Source organism: Pristis pectinata, chromosome 8 (genome assembly GCF_009764475.1).
Source record: "Pristis pectinata isolate sPriPec2 chromosome 8, sPriPec2.1.pri, whole genome shotgun sequence".
Classification (NCBI taxonomy): domain Eukaryota; kingdom Metazoa; phylum Chordata; class Chondrichthyes; order Rhinopristiformes; family Pristidae; genus Pristis; species Pristis pectinata.
In genome coordinates this window covers 451,472-469,011 of record NC_067412.1, presented here as the reverse complement: position 1 = coordinate 469,011, position 17,540 = coordinate 451,472, and the positions used below count along the sequence as shown (strand labels likewise).

The 17,540-nt window shown below is 49.9% G+C and overlaps 1 protein-coding gene across 1 annotated transcript; it reads left to right on the top strand.

Moving 5' to 3' along the window:
- The first annotated feature begins 385 nt into the window (after window positions 1-385).
- nog2 (noggin 2) lies at window positions 386-2,379 on the top strand. The gene has a single exon (XM_052021881.1). The coding sequence runs from the start codon at window positions 1,050-1,052 to the stop codon at window positions 1,692-1,694; it is 645 nt and encodes a 214-aa protein (XP_051877841.1). The 5' UTR covers window positions 386-1,049; the 3' UTR covers window positions 1,695-2,379.
- The last annotated feature ends 15,161 nt before the right edge of the window (window positions 2,380-17,540 follow it).

The following is a 17,540-nucleotide window of genomic DNA, read 5'->3' as shown; positions in this document are numbered from 1 at the left end:
CAGTGTCCGGGCCGCGTGTCCAGTGTCCGGGATCCAGTGCCCAGTGTCCGGGCCGCATGTCCAGCGTCTGGATCCAATGTCCAGTGTCCGGGCCGCGTGACCAGTGTCCGGGACGCGTGTCCAGTGCCCGGGGTCCAGTGTCCAGTTTCCGAGCCGCGTGCCCAGTGTCCAGGGTCCGGGACGCGTGTCCAGTGCCCGGTGTCCGGGCTGTCGTGTTCGGCTCCGCCCGCTGCTCTGCGCCTCCGGTAAGTTGCGGGTTAAGCGGGTGCGGGTCGGCGGGGGCGGGGGGAGTGTCAATCAGCGGCGCGCCGGCCCCGGGACCGGGACTCCGATATTTAACCCGCGCCGCCGCCTCGGTGCCGAGTCTGGGCGGACGGTCCGAGCGTCACCGGGAGCGGGGCCGGGTACAGGAAGACGGGCACCGGGAGAGCAGCGTCACCGGGAGCGGGAGCGGCGGCAGCGGGACCGGGACCCTCAGCAGCACCGGCAGCGGGACCGGGACCCTCAGCGGCACCGGGAGCAGGAGCGGGACCCGGGAGCGGGACCCTCAGCAGCACCGGGAGCAGGAGCGGGACCCGGGAGCGGGACCCTCAGCAGCACCGGGAGCGGGACCGGGACCGGGACCCTCAGCAGCACCGGGAGCGGGAGCAGCGGGACCGCGACCCTCAGCGGCACCGGGAGCAGGAGCGGGACCCGGGAGCGGGAGCTCCGCACGGGAGGAGGGGTGGGGGCGGGAGGTGGTCGGCGGTGTCCGGTCGCTGCCCCGGGCCGCTCGGCCGCTGCCAGCCCATCTAGACACCGGGTGGCACGGAGCGGCGGCGTTGCCATGGAGACGGTCCGCCGGCCGGGCTGAGCGGGGAGCGGCGGCGCTCGGTGCGGGAGCCGAGGGGACAGGCGGCGACACAGAGCGGGGGAGCAGCTAATCCCACACAACCTCACCACGTCCTGTGCGTCTCCGTCACTCACTGCACACTCTGCTATTAAAAGTATCCGCGTGCTGGCCTGCCTATTTATAAACCTCTGGGCTCGGGAACTGGCCCGTTTAAGTCATGGAGCCGCCACAGTGTTTACTGGGCTGTCTGTGTGTACTGCTGCTCCAACACGGACTCTGCCAACCCTACCTGCACCTCCGGCCGGTACCCAGTGACAGCCTGCCCGTCCTCGACATCATCGAGCAACCGGACCCCGACAACGACCCCAAGGACAGCGACCTGGACGAGCGCGCCCTGCGGAAGCGGCTCGGCAGCCACTTCGACCCCAGCTTCATGTCCATCAGCCTGCCCGAGGGAGAACCGTCCGTGTCCCGGGAGCCCGGCCACAGGCTCAAGCCCCTGGGCGCGCTGCCCAACGACATCAAGAGGCTAGATCTGTCCGAGAGTCCGTACGGCAGGAGGGTGAAGCTGGGCAAGAAGGCGAGGCGGAGGCTGCAGCAGTGGCTGTGGTCCTACACCTACTGCCCGGTGATGTACACTTGGAAGGATCTCGGAGGTCGCTTCTGGCCGCGCTTTGTCAAGGAGGGGAACTGCTATAACGAGAGGTCGTGTTCATTCCCGGAAGGAATGCTGTGTAAACCTGTCAAATCCATCAGCAAGACGTTCTTGAGATGGTACTGTCAGGGATGGTCCAAACCCCGGTACTGCACGTGGATACCTGTACAATACCCAGTCATTTCCGAATGCAAGTGTGCCTGCTGAATGCGGGCGGGCGGACGGACCGGCTGACTCCACACAGATGGTCTATAGTATAACAACGCCTATAGTCAAATCTATTTTTATATATCGCATTCTAAAGAAGCCCCTGCTTTGTATCTATATAACACAGAGATTTAACGCTGCAGAAAATCTTGGATTATTGGAGGGGGAGAGCGAACGGACCATAATTCAGCCCAGATCAGAGAGACTGGCACCGCTTCAGGAGTTCCGATGGTGCCATGTGCCGAGATATTTTTTGTAATATAATAATTATTATAAAAAAAAGTTGAGGTGAAGATATTACAGAGTGAATCTCAGCTTTCCAATACATAGAGTTAGAAGAGTAAAAACGTGTCAACTATTTATTTCTTTACCGTTTGTTGATAATTAACCTAGACGATACCGTGGCATTGGAGATGTTTACTTGAATATACTTTCTAAACAAAACATATCAATGTAAATATAATGGTTCATTGTTTTTAGCAATAAAGTCTCATCTTTGAAACAAAGGTTTTGGAAATGTGAGAGGGTCCGAGGCAGAATGGGTTCGCCGTTCGGTTCCCTCAGCCCGATACAGACTCATCGTCCCAATAATTTCAACGTCCCGATCCCTTCACACCCGTTCCATGGGAAATACTGCGGTTCCTTCTCCCCGCACGGCCCGGCCTGTGCGCACAGGTGAGGCCGGATACTGGTGTGAAGGGAGCGGGGTCCGGGGCGCGGAACCTTGTGCCCCGCCGGCTTCACTGTGTGCACTGGGGGTGATCGTCTCTGCGCTACCCAGCACTTGGAGGGAGCTGCGGATACAAGGCGGGGGTCTGTTCAAACCAGGGCCGCCGGTCAGACAAAAAGTGCTTTACACTTAGGACGGGATCAAGAAATTCCATCGCCGGTGCTGGAGGAATGGGTTCAGGGCAGAGCCAGCGATAGCTCGACAAAAGCAGGTGAAAAAAAAAATCGGAATACCGAACTGCAAACAAATAAAAAAAGATGTTTTTAATTTGGAATGTGTCCAGCGAGATGGGGACACGTTGTCTGGGCATTTGCGCGGGCTCGCTCTCCCCCCTCGCACACAAACACAGATATTTATACAACCATGCAGAGTTGAAAACATTGAAGGCGGCTGAATGATGCGAAGGGCGCGGAAAGAACGGCCGATTGATAGGCGCGCCGTCCTGCCGTGTTATAATTGATGCCCAGTGAATGAGTTTAACCGGACTAACTGTGCGCACAGTTCCTCGCGGGCAATGCATCCGCGTTGTAATTTGCTAATTAAAGTACACGTTCAGACTGAGACGAGACGATGCTGATTTACATTCGCTGCTCGCCGCGCGCTGCTTTTCACGTTTATAAATACTATTATTTATTAAGAAGCTCTCTTGGACACGTCAAGACACTGCGGAGAGGGAGACGGAGTCGGCTGCTGTCTGGGTATTTCTGGGACTGTGTTAGACTCTCTGATGTCTCGCAGCGTTCGAAAGCCCCGAGGTTGATCCCTGGGTATAGTTGCATTGAGACTTTCAGGCTGGGCTGTGAGCAGATGCTGTTGACTGACTTACAGGCGCCGCTCAGCCGCCCCCTCTCGACAGCCCGGAATTTAGCACTAAGACCCTACACACACACACACACACACACACATACACACACACACACAACCCATTAACCCTCTCCTCCCCTCCTTTCCATTCTTGCTGCCTCGGTTAATGAATGCTGCCAGTCTTACACAGTCCACCAGTCACAGGCTGTGAACTCCTTCACTGACTCAGGGCCGGCTCCAAACGTCGCCAAAATTCAACGCTGCAGATTGTATTGTTGCTTGTCGGAGGGCGAACGATTCACATACACTTCATGGGAGGTTGAACCAAGGCGGCGAGGCGGAGCGGAATCTGCCGCACACGGAGAAGGGCGGTGTGGGTGAAGGGTGCAGGTAGCGCCGCTGGGATCACCGCCTCCCCCACCCTTCATCAACCCGCTCGGTGTAAAGGCTGCACGCCTCCAAGCCCAGCGAGCGCCGCGCAACCCCAAACCAGTTCCCAGTGGGCTCGGTGCCAGCTTGTAAAACTGGCCAATTTAACTCCAAATTGATATTCTTTCTTGGCCAAACCCCTAGTGCAAAGTCACATTGGGGGAAGCTGAAGGGATATTTCTGGGAGATCACATCTGATAGTGGACTTGTGTCTGACCCCGGGAGTGTGTGACGGGACGGTGCGGAGGGAGCCTCACCCTGTGTCTGACCCCGGGAGTGTGACGGGACGGTGTAGAGGGAGCTTCACCCTGTGTCTGACCCCGGGAGTGTGTGATTGGACGGTGTAGAGAGAGCCTCACCCTGTGTCTGACCCCGGGAGTGTGTGACAGGACGGTGCGGAGGGAGCCTCACCCTGTGTCTGACCCCGGGAGTGTGTGATTGGACGGTGTGGAGGGATCTTCACTCTGTGACTGACCCCAGGAGTGTGTGATGGGACGGTGTAGAGGGAGCTTCACCCTGTGTCTGACCCCAGGAGTGTGTGATGGGATAGTGTAGAGGGAGCTTCACCCTGTGTAGAGCGGTTTTTATTCTGTGTCTAACCCTTGCTGTGCCTGTGCCAGCAGTGTGATACGGGAAGTGTAGAAGGAGCTTTGCTGTATCTAAATCCTCTGTTGTGGGAGTGTGTGACAGTAAAGTCTATGGGTGATTTACTCTGTCAAGTCTGTGCCTCCCTATCCTGAGAGTGTGTATTGAGGCTAAAATGGCATTTGCTTTACTCTGCTCCTCTACAGCCCAAAGGACCCCAAATTCAAGGGATTTGCTGGTTTTATTGAGAGAGAGAATGATTTCATCCATTGGTGTAAATGCGATTGTTATTGTAATGTATCTCTGCAAGTTTACAAAACCCACCAATCCTGCTTTTCTTTTCATTAATGCTTTGTTCCTTTAAGGTGCTGACACAATATTGTCTTCATCAAATTAAAAAAATCTGCAGTTATCTTGGGGATTTTTCACTGCCGTGTTGTAAGTGCTGGATTTGTTTTTGCATGAAGTGTTTTCAGTAATTTGATGTGCTGCTGTTCAGACTTTCACTGATTCTCCTCAGGATTGAACTGGGGAGAACACGGAATGCGTAACCTCCGTGTCGAAGGTTCATTCTGTTCGCTGCTTGGTTTTACCTGGGCTGGACGTGCCAGTCACTCAGGGCTTCTGCTCCTGTTTCTTACCCTACAGGAGAATGACGGGATGTTACCGATACCAAAGCCCTGTCCCCACAGACACATGGCCATTGCAAAGACCCTGTCCCACATGATTCCAGAGCACCAGTCCTGGACCTTGCTGCTGGCTGCACTCAGTCTCAATCTGTGGGCTTCTGTATTTGGTAAACCCTGGCTGTGGAATGGCTAAACACAACCCCTGCTGAAACTCTTCTTGGTAAAATTACAAAGCTGACTCTGAACCCTCAACTGTGCTTCTGAGAAGGGGAGCCCGGGTTCACACAGCCTCTGTTTTTGTTTCATTGACACATCCCCAGGGGTCTCGATCACACACGCTCTCTCTTCCATGTAAACTGTGGTTCTATCTTGCCGACGATCTGCCAAAATACAGTAAGTTCAAAGCTGTAATAATGTAAACCAGCTTAATGCTGGAACCCTTTCTCTGTAGTTGAAAGGCTGTAAGAATAAACGGCTTCATAGCTCGGTGTGTTGCAGACTAGAGTCCGAGCTTGGATTTGTGGTTCTCTGTTATTGCAGATAATCTGACCCAACGCTGCCAATATAACTGAACTCAATCAGTGCTCCCTTACAGAGAGAATGAACCAAGCTGGTGCACCTAGTCTCTACCCTATGTGTCTGATTTGACTGCACTGTTCTGTCCACATCAGATGAGAATAAGACTTGTGTGCCGCCCACCATGACCTCAGACTCTGCCAACTTTCAAGTGTTTTTGTGTGCTTCTGTTTATATTTTAAATAATCTTACTTCAGAAACAAAAGTTAAAACTTCAAATGCTGCTCTTGGTATCAAGGAGGCAGCCCAGCAGCTGCAGTGCCCAGGGGTAACTGAGCTCTCCCAGGAGAGGCTGGTGTCCAAAGACCAGAGGGGAAAGTTTGGGTGCAAAATGATGTCAATATTGACCTTCAGCAGAGCCAGTGAGACACTGAATCTGATCAGTAGGATTGAGATTAAAATCAGACGATTTCAAGGCCTAGGACTGAGGAACTCTTCACAAAGACGTTATCTTGGAAGTGGTTCAGACCATTCAAATACTATATAATGGGAAGTCATTTGATCCACTGGAATTATAAAAATTGGGAAGCGGATTGAGCTGCAGATCCGGCCCTGAAGTGATGGAGAAGGGGCTGATCCACTGAAATACCATGCATACACATTCAAGTAATTTCTCAGTTACATTGCAAGGATTGCTGAGATATTGATGATATTCCAACAATGATGTAAGCAGGCTGTTAGCAGCTTAGAGTGATGTTGAGAGAGGCAGAGGGACTGCTATATAGCAACACATGCACATAATGCCAATTACCAGACGGCAATCGGCACTGACATTTCTAAGGACTGAGAACAGTTGCCAGGGTATTCAGCTCTTTTAAGTCATTAGAATTTGAATAGCAGTGCAGTCTGGCTGACAATTCAAAAAAAAACCTCTAAAATGTGGGTTGAAGAGTTGTTCCGTAGCACTGCTTGTACAAGACCGGCAGTCTAAGCCAGCCCTTGTACCAAACCATCGCCTGGTGATAGGTGGATTTCTACAGCTTTGTTAGCTTTGGTATGACGGGTGTGTTACATTACTTCTGTGTCCATGGGTGGAGTCTGATCTTCGGCATTTCCATAGCACCTTTGATGATATCAGGACATTTCTGAAGTGCTTCTGAAAGCAGTGAAATATTTTTCAAGTGTCATTAATCGCAGCAGGGGAAATTAAGGAGCCACTGGAGCAGGACCTGACCACACAACTTTCTGACTCAAAAGTTGGAGGTGAGAGTACCTTGGAGACTAAATTAGAAATGACAGGAAGTTGCCCCGTCATAGGAAGGATGTGGAGGCTTTGGAGAGGGTGCAGAAGATGTTCACCAGGATGCTGCCTGGATTCGAGGGCATGAGCTATAAGGAGAGGTTGGACAAACTTAGGTTGTTTTCTCTGGAGTGGTGGAGGCTGAAGGGAGACCTGATAGAAGTTTATAAAATTACGAGAAATGTAAATAGACAGCCAGTGTCTTTTCCCCAGTGTCAAAATGTCTAATACTAGAGGACATGCATAGGAGATGTGCGGAGCAAGTTGTTTCACACAGAGAGTGGTGGGTGCCTGGAATGTGCTGCCAGAGGGTGGTGGTGGAGGCAGATATGATAGAGGCGTTTAATATGCTCTGAGACAGGCCCATGAACGTGCAGCGAGTGGAGGAATATGGACATTGTGAAGGCAGTAGGGATTAGGCATCATTAGCCTAATTAGCTCAGCGCAACATTGTGGGCCAAAGGGTCTGTTCCTGTGCTGTTCTGTGTTCTGTGCTGTACTGTGTCCTGTGCTGTTCTGTGTTTTATGTTCTGTGTCCTGTGCTGTTCTGTGTTCTATGTTCTGTGTTTTATGTGCTGTTCTGTGTCCTGTGCTCTACTGTGTCCTGTGCTGTTCTGTGTTCTGTGCTGTTCTGTGTCCTGTGCTGTTCTGTGTTCTATGTTCTGTGTTCTGTGCTGTTCTGTGTTCTGTGCTGTTCTGTGTCCTGTGCTGTACTGTGTTTTATGTTCTGTGTCCTGTGCTGTTCTGTGTCCTGTGCTGTACTGTGTCCTGTGCTGTACTGTGTTTTATGTTCTGTGTCCTGTGCTGTTCTGTGTCCTGTGCTGTACTGTGTCCTGTGCTGTACTGTGTCCTGTGCTGTACTGTGTTTTATGTTCTGTGTCCTGTGCTGTTCTGTGTCCTGTGCTGTACTGTGTCCTGTGCTGTTCTGTGTTTTATGTTCTGTGTTTTATGTGCTGTACTGTGTTCTATGTTCTGTGTTTTATGTGCTGTGTTCTGTGCTGTGTTTTATGTGCTGTGTTCTGTGCTGTGTTTTATGTGCTGTGTTCTGTGCTGTGTTTTATGTGCTGTGTTCTGTGCTGTATTCTGTGCTGTATTCTGTGCTGTGTTTTATGTGCTGTGTTCTGTGCTGTGTTCCGTGCTGTGTTTTATGTGCTGTGTTCTGTGCTGTGTTTTATGTGCTGTGTTCTGTGCTGTGTTCCGTGCTGTGTTTTATGTGCTGTGTTCTGTGCTGTATTCTGTGCTGTGTTTTATGTGCTGTGTTCTGTGCTGTGTTTTATGTGCTGTGTTCTGTGCTGTGTTCCGTGCTGTGTTTTATGTGCTGTGTTCTGTGCTGTATTCTGTGCTGGTGGTTCAGGTGGAAGCAGGAAGTTACTAGAAAACATAGAGGGGGTAAGTAATGAAAAAGTGGATTCAGTGTGGACAAATGTCATCTCCTTTGGAGCCGAGACAAGTTGGAATGGTTTCTAAAGAAAGAGGAGCCCAGCTCTGTGGAGGATAGGATGAGTTTAGAGGAAAGTGGGCCAAATGCAGGTGAATGGGACTTGCTCAGGAAGGCAGCTTGGTGAGCATGGATGAGTTGGGCCGAAGGGCCTGTTTCTGTGCTGTATAACCAATGACTGTAAGAAAAGAGATTTGAGAGTCTTTAGAAGCTTGTGTGCAGGTACAAGATGCATTGGAAAAGCCAAAGGAATATTGGTCTTTATGGTAGGAGTCTGGAATAAGGAGGAGCAGGAGGTGATCCTTCATTTGTGCTGGGCCTTGTCCACAGCCCATCTGGGTTAATGTGTTCAGTTGTGGGCAGTGCATCTGAAGGAGGAGGGGATGAGCTGGAGTGCAGCACACAGTGAGATCTGGGTTTGGAGGGTGAAACTGTGAGGGCAGATTGCGGGAACTTTGGCTGTATTCCCTTGGGGACAGAAGACTGAGGGATGAAGTGGCGGCAGTCAAAGAGTCATACAGTATTACAGCACGGATACAGGCCCTTTGGCCCAACAAGTCCATGCCAACCATATTGTCCACCCAGGTAGCCCCAATTTCCTGCGTTCGGCCCGTATCCCTCCAGGCCTCACCCCGTATCCCTCCAGGCCTTGCCCCTCCATGTACCTCTCCAAGTGCTTCCTGTCTCACCCACTTCCTCTGGCAGCTCGTTCCATACACTCACCACCCTCTGCGTGAAAAAGTTGCGCCCCAGGTCCCTTTTAAATCTTTCCCCTCTCGCCCTAAGTCTTTTTAAATCCTCGTAAATATTTTCTGCAGTGTTGGGAATGTTAGGATTTGATGGGATGATTGGGGGGAAACTATTTCCCCAGTGGGAAATCCAGAGATGTTAAAATTAGATCTGGGCTGTTCAATGAAAACCAGGAACCACTTTTCACACAAAAGCCTGAAACCTGTCCCCAGAAGCTGGGCATGTAGGAGAGTTGGAGCTTCAGGACTGAGGATGGAAGGTTTTGTTAGGCCTGGGTCTCGAGAGGTAAGGAGTTAAAGCCAGGAGTTGGAGGTGAGGCAAGATCAGATGGGTGCTGAGTTAGGCAGAAGAGGTCTGTAGTTTTATGTTCTGACGTTACTGATCGATATTGAAGCCTGGAACTTGGATCCATTTGTACATGTTTCCCACATTTAAATCATGTATAAAAGCAATTTAAGAGGGCGTAGATCAGGCTAGTGATCATTTCCTGGTGAAGTCACCCCTAAAGTTGTCTGTGTGATCCTGTATGCAATTCCCTTTGGCATGGCTGATGTCTTACCCACACCAACTGTGCACCCAGTAATGTCCCAAGTCCTGCACCACGTGCTTCCTCCCACACTGGCAGAAACTGGAGGGCACATGACAGACTTTGCTGAACATTCACTGAAAATCCATTCTCATCAAACGTGGACCAGCAATGGGACAGTGGGTATAGGGTCTGCAGTGTGATATCAGTGTCCAGGACATGACCACCACTAGCCTCAACATTATGGAACCCTCATAACTGACTGCCCTGTTGACAGCCATCCTGTACAACTCACACAGGGCGCCTGTTGTGCTCTGTGCCCCGGGTCACCCCACACCTCGCAGTGGCTCAGAGCTCGATCGGTGGACCCTTGCTAGGGAGGTGTCCACACACAGATGTCCACTTCCCCCACATTCTCCCCACCTCCATGCCAGCCTCTCGTGCAGCATTTCTGTGGGTGTGTCCGATGCAATTCCCAGTGATCACCATGGCGATGATGCAGCAGAGGGGAGCTTTACACACAGCTCCTGACGGGAATTGCTCAGATCTCAGTTTGTGATTCTGGATTCACATCACGTGTGTGCTCTTAATGTATTTTTGCCCTATGCCATGAAATTTTGCATGGAATCGAATTGGCTGTTAGTGTTGTATGCTGCAGATAGTGCTCTAAAATCAGGAGAAACCCAATTTCTGGATATTATTGTCCTTAGACTGCAAACTTCAGTCAAATAAGCCTCCCAGATAGACCTTCTGTCTGTTTGTGACATGGGCATCTTGCTGAGCCACCATAGTCCTTCTTGTGAGGGTGCTCCCATCATTCTGCTGCAGAGGGAGTTCCAGGATTCAGAGCTGGCATTGACGAAGGATCTGTGATATAGTTATAAATAAGAAAGGTGTCTGAATTGGAGGGGAACCTGCAGGTGGTGGTATTGCTGCCCTTGTCCTTCTTGGTTGTGAAGTCATGAGTGTGGGAGGTGCTATTGGAATAGCCCGGACAAGTAAATGCAGGTCATTTTGTAGATGGTAGACACATTGTTGCCCTTGGCATAAGGAATGAGTGTTTAGGGTGGGGGATGGAGTGCCAATCAAAGGCGATGCTTTGTCCTGGATGGTGTTGGGCTTCTCAAGAGATGTTGGAGCTGCTCACACCCAGGAAGTGGAGCGTGTTCCATCATGGTCTTCACATGTCTTGACATGTCTTGCTGAAAGGCTTTGGGGTATCGGAAGGTGAATTAGCCGCTCAGGATACTCAGCTTCTGACCCGCACTTGTGAAATTTCTATGGCTGATCCAGCTGAGTCTCTGTTCAATGTTGTTCCCCTGGATGCTGAGGGTGGAGGACTCAGCGATGGCGATACCACTGGTACTTGTGTGGCACGGATGTTACTTGTCACTTCTCAGCCCATGCCCGATGTTGTCCAGGACTTGCTGCACGCAGACATGGGCTGCTTCACCTGCTGAGAGGTTGTGACAGGAACTGGTCATTGTGCATCAACAGTGGACATCGCCACTTCTGACAGAAGGAAGGTCACTGATGGAGCAGCTGGAGATGGCTGGGCCCAGGACACGGCCCTGTGGACCTCCCGCAGTGATGTCCTGGGGCTGGGATGACTGACCTCCCACTTCCACTGTCTGAGGTCTGACTCCAGCCTCTGGAGTTTCCCTGTGATGCCCACTGACTTCAGTTTTACCAGGGTTCTCTGACACCACATGATCACATGCTGCCTTGATGTTGAGGGCAGTCACTCCCACCTCACCTCTGGGATTCAACTTCAGCTCTCTTGTCCATGTTGGGACCAAGACTAGGATAAGGCCTGGAGTCAGGTTATACTGCTGAAGCCCAAATCAGGCATCACTCATCAAGCTATTGGTGATTGAATGCGATTTGGTAGCACTGTCAATAATGTTCCATCACCTGTTGGTGATTGAGAGTAGATTGACTGAGCAGTGATTGGGTGGATTGGATCTATCCTGCTTTCTGTGGACGGGACATCTATACCTGGACAATTTTCCACGTTGTTGGGTAGATGCCAGTGTTGTAACTCTATTGGAACCACTTGGCCAGAGGTACAGCTTCTTCTGGAGTGCAGGTCTTCAGTACTAGAGCTGGGATGTTGTCTGGTCCCAGAGTCCTTTCTGTGTCCCCAGCTGTTTCCTGACATCACGGGGACTGACTGGAACTGGCTGGAGACCAGTTTCTGTGACGGTGGGGATCTTGGGAGGGAGCCGAGGTGGATCAGTCACTTGGCACTTCTGGCTGAATATGATTGAGAAGGGCTCACACTTTCACCTCCACACCCTGGGACCTATCATCATTGAGGATGGGGATGTTCTTGGAGCCTCCTCCCCTCAGTAACTGTTTAATTGTCAGGCACAATTCATGAATAGGTATAGTATGAGTGCAGAGTAATGGTAAACTGAGGGATATGACAGGCCGCGGGGTGCAAGTTGTGGTGAACATTCCTCTGCTGCTGATGGTCCACAGCGCCTCCTGGAGGCCCAGATTTGAGCTGCCAGATCTATCCTGAGTCGATCCCATTCAGTACATTTGCAGTGCCATGTTCAGCACGGTGGAGGGTAAGATAGAGACACAAGAGACTGCAGATGCTGGAATCTGGAGCACAAAACAAACTACTGGAGGAACTCAGGGGGTCAAGCAGCATCTGTGGGGGAGAGGAATTGTCAACGATTTGGGCTGAGGCCCTGCATCAGATGGATGGTGTCTTCGGTGTGAAGACACTATAATGGATAGATGCGTCTGTCACAGGTGGATTGTTGAGGATGAATTCAAGGAGGTTTATCCCTCAAGTTAGTTCACTCACTAGCTGATGCAGACCCAACGTGTCCTTCAGAGTTTGGCTGAGTCAGTCAGAGGTAATGCTTCCACGTTACAATTGACAAGAGGCATTGTAGTCCCCACCCAGAGTATACCCTGTCCTTGATACTCTCAGTACGGAGGAGCACTGATTCACCAGCTGAGGGAGGACGGTAGCTGGTAATGAGGAGGATGTGTCCTTCTCTGTGTTTGACTGGATGTCCTGAGACTTCATGGGGGCAGCAGTGAGGGAAGTTTCTCTGTATCCAACCCATGCTGTGCCTACCAGAATTGTTTTGTCTGGAACACAAAAGCTGTTTTGGAGGACATTCATATTACCAGGGAGGAGGTATTTGCAGCCTTGGGTGGGTAAACCCCCAGGGCCTAACCGAGTTCATCCTTGGACTTTGTGGGAGGCTAGAGGAGAAATTGCGGAGGCCCTTGCGGAGATAATTGCTTCATCGTCAGCCACTGGTGAAGTTCCCAAAGACTGGAAGGTGGCTAATGTTGTTCTGCTGTTTAAGAAGAGTAGCAAGGACAAGCCATGGAACTACAGGCCGGTCAGCCTGACGTCAGTGGTGGGGAAGTTACTGGAGGGAATTCTGAGGGACAGGATCTACCAGCATTTGGACGGACAGAGTCTGATTAGGAGGAGTCAGCAGGACTTTGTGCGTGGAAGGTTGTGCTTGACAAATCTTTTAGAGTTCTTTAAAGAGGTAACCAAAAAGGTAGATGAGGGGAGGGCAGTGGATGTTGTCTGTTTGGACTTTAGCAATCCCTTCGACAAGGTCTCACATGGTCGGCTGGTCTGGAAGATTAGGTCCCATGGAATCCAGGGAGAGCGAGTTCGGTGGATTCAAAATTGCCTCGGAGGTAGAAAGCAGAGGGTGGTGGTTGAAGGTTGTTTCTCAGAACGGAGGCCGGTGACTAGTGGTGTGCCGCAGGAGTCAGTGTTGGGACCCTTGTTATTTGTTATTTATGTAAATGATTTGGATGCGAGTGCACAAGGCTTGATCAGTGAGTTTGTGGATGACACGAAATTAGGAGGTGCTGTTGAAAGTGAAGATTACAGGGGGTCTTGATCGTTATGGAAGTGGGCCAAGGAGTGGCAAATGGATTTCAATACAGATAAGTGTGAGGTGATGCACACCAGCGTCAAACCAGGAAGTCAAACCAGCGTTGGACTTATACTATGAATGGCAGGGGACAAGGGAGTGTAATGGAACAGAGGGATCTAGGAGTGCAAGCGCATAGTTTGTTGAAAGAAGCATCACAGGTAGACAGGGTGGTGAAAAAGAATGCTGGCCTTCATCAGTCAGGGCATTGAGTATAGGAGTTGGGACATTATGTTGTAGCTGTACGAGTTGTTGGTGAGGCCGTACTTGGAGTACTGTGTATAGTTTTGGCCAGCCTATTATAGAAAAGACACGATTAAACTAGAAAGAGTTCAGGGGAGATTTATGAGGATGTTGCCAGGACTAGAGGGCCTGACCTATAGGGAGAGGTTGGCCAGGCTGGGTCTTTATTCCTTGGAAAGTAGGAGAATGAGGGACAACCTCATAAAAGTGTTTAAAATTGTGAGAGGCATAGATTAGGTGGATCGTAACAGTCTTTTCTCCAGGGTAGGGGAGTCCAAAACTCGGGGTCATAGGTTCAGGGTGAGAGGAGAAAGATTTAAAAGGGACTTGAGGGGAAACTTTTTCATGCAGAGGGTGGTAAGTATGTGGAATGAGCTGCCAGAGGAAGTGGGTGAGGCAGGTACAACAGGATCATTTAAGAAGCACTTGGATAGGTACACGGAGGGTTGGGGCTTGGAGGGATATGGGCCATATGCAGGAAATTGGGACTAGCTGGGTGGGTGCCACAGTCGGCATGAACTTGTTGGGCTGAAGGGCCTGTATCCATGCTGTATTGCTCTATGACTCTATGAACGTATATTGCCTGAGATTGATTCTTATTCTCAGTCACTGTAACTCAAAATAGAAATCCCATCACAGGATGAATATTCAGGTCTAATCTTTACCTCCTGCAGCTTGTACACACAACTTAAATATGTTGCTTCTCCAGTTAAATGGAGACTAATATCCCTCATCCTTTGATAGAAATACCATCTAAGTTGGACATGAGTCAGAACATGACAACAATTTATGCTTATGTGGAAACTAGAAGACCCCAAGGTACTTTGAAGAATATTATCAAAGAAATTTTAACCCCAAGCCACATATTTGAGCAGGTAACGAAAAGCTTTTCTAAAGAGGAGGTGTTAAGGAGAGGGGGGGAGAGATTGAGGGAAGGAATTCTAGATCTTAGGGTCTTGTCAGCTGAAGACTTGGCTGCCAATGGGGGAGTGATGATGAGAGAGCTAGGGTTGGAGGAGCCAGGTTCCTTGGAGGCAATTGGATGGAGGAGATTACTCAGCAAAGGAAGGGTTGTGCATGTAGAGATCTGAAAACGATGAGAACAGGTCAGCAGCAAGGGTGGTGAGTGAAAGGGATGCTGCAAGGTTGGACTGTAGTGGAGGTATCTACAAGCTCTAGCAAATGGAGTGAATAACATGGGAGACCAGTCAGACAAGTGTCAGAAGCGGCTTGTCACGAGGTAACAAAGGCAGGTGTGAGGGCTTCAACAACAGCTGAACTAAGTCAGAGGGAGATTCATAGCTCAGAGCCCTATAGTGTGTGGTTCAATATGTGGACAGAGGAGGGATGGAGATAAAGGCCAAGTGGTGTAGAATACCTTCACTGCACAGGTAGCAGTGACCAAGAGTTAAAGTCCATTGGCTCGGTTTGGGCAACAAAAACCAACCTTTGCAGTGATGCCTGAATCCCAAAGGTACATCATTACCGATGAGCTGCATTGCTTATCCAATTTCCCAATCTATTTGTGCTGGTTAGGGCTTCCGGCATTCCGGACACACAGAGAATGAGCTCTTGACCACTCCATCCAGAAATGAAACCTAACTAATACTTGAGGTTTTGGTTTCAGATTCACTGCTTCCTCAAGGGAATCCCTCGTAAACCACTGTCATGTCAGGAGGAAAAGTCTGTTAGGTCTCCAGTGAGCTGTAAACTTGAGAAGAACAAACTGGAAAAGTAACAGAGTTAGTCAGAAGGTAGACTGGGGAGAAAGGAGCTTGAAGACTGATCTGTTTGTGCACATTTTATACACAAATCACACATTAATGTGACTTTGTCCAGGTTAGACCTGAGCAGAAGGAAATTTCCTATTGAAATTGTGTACATCGGGAAATTGGCCTGGACATTTCACTGAGCCCAGCTGATATTTCTCCAGACGACACAGCCCTGAGGAGTGTTGTAGAACAGAGAGACCGAGGGGAACAGGTACACAGTTCCCTGAAAGTGGCACCACAGGTAGACAGGGTGATGAAGAAGGGCTGTCTGCTGTGCTCTCTGCCCCTGTGTCACCCACACCTTGCAGTGGGCAAGAGCTTGATGGGCAGACCCTCATGCGGGAGGTGTCCACATACAGAGGTTGCTGTGTCCCCTCCACTTCTCCCACATTCTGCCCACCTCCATGGCAGCCTCTTGTGCAGTGGTTGTGTGGCTCCATGCGGATAGTACTCTGATGTTCGATGGGCTTCCACTGGTCAACAGCCCAGCTCCTGAGGCGAACACTGCAGCTTCCTGTGTCTCTGTGCATATCACAGAGTGCTACCTTCAACATATTTTGTGAACTTCTGTCGGTGATTTGATGGTGCATCAGTGCCGCACACAGCACACACTTTGTGCACCAAAAGTGGGTGCAATCCAGTTTTGTTTCTGTCCTCAGGATGTGGATGGTGCAGGCAATGCCGCACTCATTGCTTATCATGAGGCCTCTCAGCAGAGGGGTCAGTCCCATTGGTGGGCCTGGAATCAAGCCGAGAAAAGCAGCTTTGCCTGCAGAAAGTCAGTCAAAGCTTCGTCACTGGAGTGAAAAGAGTTGCCTGGGGAGCTGGGTATTCATGAACTGGTGGATTTTACAGGTGAATTTTGGAACCAATGTAGTGTGGGAAGCAAGATCCAGAACTTAGCCGCAGTACAACAGGAGTTAAATAGCTTATCCAGGGGCTGTGGGACTGGGAAAGATCAAGCCATTGTGTCAGCAGTTTATTGTGCAAAATACATCAAAAATTGGTTTACTCCGAATTGTACTAAACTCCAAAGTTGGAACTTACAATTAACTGCAAAATGGACCTAAAAACTGGTCCCTCTCAACATTAACCCAAAAGGATTTAAAGTTATTTGGGGGTTGGGTGACAAATGAACAATTTAGAAAATAAATAAAGAAGAATAAATAATAGGGCAACTTGGGAATAGAGAAGATAAAGGAAAATTAGAGTCATAGAGAGGTACAGCATGGAAAGAGGCCCTTCGGCCCACCAAGTCCATACCGTCCATCACCTACTCATTTACACTAAACCTACATTCTCATCAATTCTCACTCCCCCAGATTCTACCCCTCACCCACGCACTGGAGGCAATTTACAGTGACCAATTAACCCACTGACCTGCATGTCTTTGGGATGTGAAACCGGAGCACCCAGGGGAAACCCACATGGTCACAGGGAGAACGTGCAGACTCCACACAGACAGTACCTGAGGTCAGGATTGAACCGGGGTCACTAGGCTGTGAGGCAGCAGCACTAACCACTGCCCCACTGTGCTGCCCAAATACAAACAACTGGACCTTTTATTTTTAGATTTAATTGTACAAAAGGTAAGAGCCCCAAACAGGATAATTCCAGGCCCTGGGAGGCCTTTATTACTACAATCTGAACGTTCTACTCCATGTAGTTGTAAACTTGTAAAACCATTAGGAAAGGAGACAGCAATTCTCGAGGACCTGGCTAAAGGTTAACATTCAGTGACAACAGGGTAATGGATTCTTCAGTTATCCCCCCTGCCCCTTGGCTAGAACAGCCAATTCTGTGAGGTCATGCAGCCCACTTCCATTAGCTGATGAACAGTAATCACTAACAGATCACGTTCAGGTGATGTATCAGCCTGGTAATCACGGATAAATACTTCCCCAGAACGGACAGCAGCTTGAGGGAACACAGGGAAAGAAACAGAACATGCTGATGGCACCTGACAAACTTGAGGATGACATTAAGCACTTCACGGCAACCAAGTACTTCTGAAATGTAGTCACTGATGTATCAGGAAAGTTTCAGCCACCTCATTAACAGCAAGATTCCACAAACTATTGGATAACCCGGTCTAGAAATGGGATTGCATCCTTTCTTGGCAAGGTATGCACATTCTGCAAGTTGTGCTGGTGTCAGATCAGATCCCCCACAAGGATTTGTGGAATTATTTTCAA